Source organism: Haliaeetus leucocephalus, unplaced genomic scaffold (genome assembly GCF_000737465.1).
Source record: "Haliaeetus leucocephalus isolate CR32 unplaced genomic scaffold, Haliaeetus_leucocephalus-4.0 Scaffold240, whole genome shotgun sequence".
NCBI lineage: Eukaryota > Metazoa > Chordata > Aves > Accipitriformes > Accipitridae > Haliaeetus > Haliaeetus leucocephalus.
Genome location: NW_010972676.1, coordinates 2,841,962 through 2,847,961, shown reverse-complemented (window position 1 = coordinate 2,847,961; position 6,000 = coordinate 2,841,962). Strand labels below are relative to the sequence as shown.

General features: G+C 39.3%; 1 protein-coding gene across 1 annotated transcript in view; it reads left to right on the top strand.

Moving 5' to 3' along the window:
* Positions 1-546: 546 nt before the first annotated feature.
* The window catches only part of LOC104832196 (glypican-5-like), a 371,566-nt gene continuing 366,112 nt past the window's right edge, over positions 547-6,000 (top strand). The window contains exon 1 of the mRNA XM_010568238.1: positions 547-670. Within this exon, the coding sequence (XP_010566540.1) occupies positions 562-670 (109 nt within the window). The 5' untranslated portion in view covers positions 547-561. The remainder of the gene's footprint in view (positions 671-6,000) is intronic.

Here is a 6,000-nt window from a genome sequence, read left to right as displayed (position 1 = left end):
GGGGGGGGGGGGGGGGGGGGCGAGCTGCTCAGAAGTCCGAAGATTTTTGAGAGGCTTCTCCTAGTGTAAGAGGTGAATAGGTAGTTCCTTAAGGCACTACAGAGGTGACTATTGGGTCCTAATTTGAGGCACGGTTTTCACTCAGATGTTCAAGTTATGATGCCCTTAGCACAAAGTGTACAGTGGAAATGTTCCCTCTTTGAATGCGCATCTTCAGTGATTCTGCTATGCCCTTGACTGTTCAGATGATTTTGTGCCCAATGGTCTTGAGTGTAAAATAAGTTAGCAGCTGATAATATGATGTTATCCAGATTTAGGTCGTTAGGAAACAGTCATGAATTGGTGTCCTTGAGACAATAACTGAGTTTTGCAGTGTCATTCCTTATGGGTTGTGTTCTGTTTCAAAATTTTAAACATGGTGGTTGTTTTGGCATTAAGAAACATTTTTTATTTTTATGGTGTAAGTTGGAAGGTTTTCTAATTAATGTTTTTTCTTGTTTGCTTTAAGAGTCAGATTTACAGATCTGTCAACAAGGAGCACCAACATGTTGTACCAAAAAGATGGAAGAAAGCTACCAGGCAGCTGTTCGAAGGGAGAGGACTCAAAGTATCCAGGCACTGAACTTTGAACTGAAATACATGATTGTTGGTCATATCACAGCTTTTCAAGGTAGGAACTTTTGAGGTACTGCAGTCCTATGGGTAGTTTATAAAAGTATCCTCTGTAGTCAAAAGGAAAAGCTCTTTGTTTTGCTTCTAATTTCTCTTGCACGCTGTAGTCAGTGGCTTATTGTTTACTTCCCTGTTCTTTGATGATCCTGCTTTTGGAAAAAGGTGGTGGCACTTAGTGTTGACTGGTATTTTAAGTATCTGCCAAACTCTAGGAATAGGTTTAAGCTTAGCCTTTGTTCACGGGATCATTTTAAAAAAAGATTGGCACGGATTTTTTTCAAGGCATTTTCAAATGTCATTTAGGTGCCTGATGGTTGGTTATGCTTTTTGATGTTCTCTTGTGTTGCCAAACCATTTACAGGTATAGAATGTTAAATGAAAATACATTTATTTGTTTGATGCTGAAGAATATGTGCTCTAACTGATACGTCAACTGAGAACACAGCTCGCTCTGTGTCAAAATGTGTCACTACCTGGCAGGTCACATGAAGAGTGATCTGTTTTCAAGAATTATCGCCACACAGTTAAACATGAATGCATGAAGGAACCTTGTCTGTTCTTTTAATTCTTGCTGTTCTCAAAGCTACCTTGCTCTAACAGGTTGATGTAAGTCTACGTAATTTCTTCATACAGATGGTTATTGTACTACTACAGGGAGGAAAATGCTTGTGTAGGATTGTGCACTATACAGTGTTGAGCACTGGAGACTTTTTTTTTTCTAGAAGGGCATTTAAGCATATGCCATGAACTCTAAATAGGAGAGTTGAGTGATTAAATCAATCATTGCGTGATGAATCCAGCTTACTGACTTCTGTGGGCCTAATTAAGTGCTTAATTTTAACTCACTGCTTTGCTGTATTTAGTGCTGAGCACCCTCATGGAATGGGTTTTGACAACAAGCCAGTAGTTATTAAAATACCAAGTGTTGAAGTCCATATGATTAAGCCTATTGTTACAAGGCAGTCTTTATCAAATAGTAGCTTTTTTGTCTAGTTTCTTCCATTTGAGTGAAAATACTATAACTAAAAGATGTGATTGACAGGTAATAAGAGATAGCATATTATCTAAAATTGACAATAAGTAATGGCAGAAGTCTGAGAGACATGCAAGGGCAAGATAAAAATTTTCTTCTGCTTTTGGTCGTTTACCTCTCTTTCCCCTGTTCTGTACCTATGAGTGAAAAAAGGCATTTTGGTTTATTTTACAATTAATCTTTGAAAATTTTTAATATCCCCCCATTATTAAAAAATTTGGAGGGCAGGAGCACTGTAGTAAAAGGGTGACTTGGCATTGTTAAATGCTGGTAAGTTATTCAAGCAATCTTTCAGTATCGTGACTGAATAAAGACAAGGTCAGAATAGATTAACCTATTAGCCCCTTTGGGTCAAGCCAGTGGCTTTATTGTCCATTGCTGATGAAGCCTTTTGATGGAATGAAAGAAGTAGTTAGACATTTCACACAGTTTAAATTTACAAGCATTTTCTGGAAGTGGGTAAATTGGTTGTTTGTAATTTGTTATGGCTGGCCTTCTGTCTACATTAGGTGGGAACACTTGAAAAATGTAACTTTTCTCTTTTGCATTGGGAGCTGCTTTTGTTCTTTGGTTTTGTCCCAGGTGTCAGTGAAAAGCCTCTCTCTTTATCTTGTGCTGTATAGACATGCTGTTGCTAAGAGTAGTACTATGTGAGACATTTACTTAGAGGGAAGATCTTTGCATTGAATTAACTCTGTCCTTTTGGTCTGTTTTTGTTTGTTGTGATTTTGAATGATAAAGTGTAAGTGTGCCAAAAGCATGTTCAAAGTCTGAGAAAATAAATATCCTTATTTCAGAAGCTTTCATGTGCCTCTTAGATTTCATGTTTCCTGCAGCAGTGAGAACTGGCTCAGAGTTGCTAAAAAAAATAGCAGTTTATTAATTTGTGTGCAGTAATGTTTACTTGCACAATTTACTTTCTTTTATATATACACATTTTTAGTACTGTTAGTGTGATCAAAGCAATGTTTAGCCTTGCTGCCTACTGTTGAGGAATTCTTAACTGCTTTTTACGTACTTCTAGCAGACAATACTGTTAATATACCCATACTGATGAAATAATTTTCAAGACTAATATGGTATAAGAAATGGATTTTCAGGAGTCCAGCTCTGAGAACATAGTTGTGGGAATTACATTTCAGTGGGAAAACACAGCAACTTTGATGGGGGGAAGGGAGGAGACAGAGAATATGTGTGTGTGTGTGTGTTTAAGTTCTCATCTCCTTATTTTCTTTCATGAAAGTCAAAAGACACTTAGTTCTGAGGACCTGCAATTAAATACTACAATACTACAAGTATGAATAGGAAAGAGCTTTCTCTGTGAGTAGGAATTTTGATGTAAGTTCAGTTAAATGTTCCCTCTACACTGCCTGGGTACTGCAGTTGACTGTGGACATTTTGGACTTGAGATTTTATTTTGGTTTTTCTTCTTGAAATTGAAAATGTTATTTAAGTAGCTTTGCCCACAGCTGAAATAAGACAATTTTCACAGGTGCTGGATTTAGTTGAGCAAAGTAATTAGTCTGTAAGACCTGATTAAGTATACCACAGCTGTGGGCAGGCTTGTTACATTTGGGCTAATGCCTAATCCATATATATGGACAGCCTTAGCACTATGGTTCAATCCTGCTATTTTTCCTCCTTTAAAGTTTTTAATATTAGCGACCCAGTCCTTGCTCAAACACTTAATAAATCAAGCTTCTGCATGGATGTTTTTTGCTTGAACTCCTGTCTCTAATGCTGTTGCTCTTAACACCTGATTTGAGTAGGAAGAGGTACATTGGCATCAGCTGCAGGCTGTAAAATGCCCTCCCCATTAGTACCAGGGCAGGAGGAAAAGAGAGAGGCAGGAATGAAAGGACCAGCTGGCTGCTTGAGAAGCATGTCATCAAAATCAGCTCCTGCAAAATTATACATTTTCACAAAATCTTCGGATGTTTGGCATGATGAATGTAATCAGGCCCCTGGGGCAGGGTTTCATGGAAAGCTGCTGGATTCACTTTCTCTTAATGTTTTGGTCCATGATGTAGCCTAAAAGTCATAACCATGGTATTAGTCACTCTACAGGTGTGTTATTAATGACTCTGCTCCAAACGGAGTCAGTGGATGAGATGTGTTAAGTGTGCCAAACTGTTATAAGAGCAGCGTAAAAGAGGAGAATGTGCCCGTTGTAATGATCCTAGTATATTACCCTCTCGCTCTTCACAGGTGGCTTTGTTTTGGATGTATTTTGGAGTGGGTCAGTTTGTCCCATCCAAAGATGTGCCCATCTTTCTACCTTTGCTTCTGTGGCTGCAGCTTGAAATGCCCAGCAGAACTATTTAAATAAATGATCAAACAGGCTGCTTTCATTTTCTATCTCACTTTCCCCTTCGATAACCAGAAGATTCTCCTTTGAATTTACTGTTTTCTTTGTCCCAACCTTTTTTAGGCTTGCATGTAAACAAATGTATTGATTTAGCTTGGATATATGTCTATGTGGTGATACTACATGTTACTTGGCACAGTCATCCTTCTATTGCCCCCCAATTCCCTTATGCAGTCCCTGCACTCCTTGGGGACACTCCCAAGCAAGACAACTGATTCATTGTTAGTGGATTAAATGGTGTGGGTGGGCAGGCTGAAAGTTGCTGTCAGAAGAGGTTTCAATAGTCTGACAGGAAAGCTTTGATGTGGACAGACAGCAGAGAAACCTGGCCTCGCTTTTCTGTGTCCTTTATGGAGTGCTAACAGGTGCCATGTAAGGACCCACAGAAAGCTTGGCTCTGCTCCTCTCATCTTATGCTGAGGCTAATTTGAGGTAATGAGAATCCAAACAGTGGTAACTTACTCCTTCTGCAGATGGTCTCTGCAGAGAGGCAGAATAAGATACTTTGAAACCTACATCACATTTCAGTCACCAGATTAGGAGGTATCAGAGATAGAGCGAAAAGCTTTGTTTGAGCTCATCAGTTTAAAAAAAAAATTACTATTCATTGCTGCACTTTTTGTTTTTTTTACAGCAGGCAATTGGAATTGTTCACTCACAGCCTCTGAAGAGAAAGCTCTTTCATGAATGAAAGCATGTTGGTCATAAAGGAGTAACTTTGTGTTGTTTCTCTGAAATAGCATTCATTTGACCTTGGGGGGGTCAAATGGCAGGGCCAGGTGTTCCCATATTCTCCCAACTATAAGAAGGTAGATAGTTTTGTAGTACTCTGTTCCTCTCGCTCCTAACTCAAGGGATTTGGCAAAGCTGTGCTTATGTCCTGCTTTATATGGAATGGGGAGATGCTAGTTGGGAAAGCTGCTTGCTGCTATTTCTAGTAGCAGGAGTTGCAGTGACATCTCTGTGTATCCACATTGTTTCGCCCTGTTATCTGATCCAAGCAGGCAATTGGGAAGGACATGAATGGTACAGGGCAGAGGAGGGAACCTAGTTGTAGTAGGGATGGAGCCCAGGACTCCTGGTTGCCAGTAAAATGCCTCAAAGTTAATGCCCAGTTGATCTAAAAAGTCCTGACGCACAAAATTTTTGATCTGGCATCCTCCCTGGTGAATGGGAAGGGTTAGTTGGTTTCTATGGGTCTTGGGATGGATACCATTAGTGGGCCCAGTAATCGACTGACCTGAACATTCGCAGAAATGAGTCATATAGTACACTGGCACTCAGAGCTATATGGAGTCAAAAACATTCTCTATTTTAATTTGGCTGAGTTGCAGTGTTGCTGATACTTATTTTTACTGAATTTAGGAATATCAGCTTGAAATAGGGTTGACTGGTTAGGGGTGTTGAAATGCGATGAAATTTACAAAACAAAAAAGACTTGGCTGGAGAAGTGTACTCTGGTTTGTAGTTAATTACTATATGAAGTGTAGTCACAATGCTGGAGATGGATGCAGTCCAAAATCAATGAGCTATTTAAAAAAAGCCAACCATCACCAACAAAGCCTCTGGTTTCCTTTATTTACTGCTGGATTATAGAAATGCAGAAGTGTTGTTTTTTAAATATTTTTTTTGTAATCCCATACTACTTGGTCTTTCATTCAGACAAATTGTTATCCGCCCCTTTCTACTTGTATAACCCCACTAAGCAGAGTTTTGTACTCTGCTGACCTTTGAGCTGAAACCTGGTTGAGATGTATAATTTGGTTTTGGTTCAATGCAAAAATGACTCCCGAGAGAGATAGGAGAGTGAGGCTCCACTAGAGTATTTCTGTCCAACTCCTGTATACTATTAATTCCTATTCCAGTGCACCAAACAGTCTGTGTTTTCTAGCTGGAGTGAAAGCCTGGTTTATGTATGCTGCCCAAG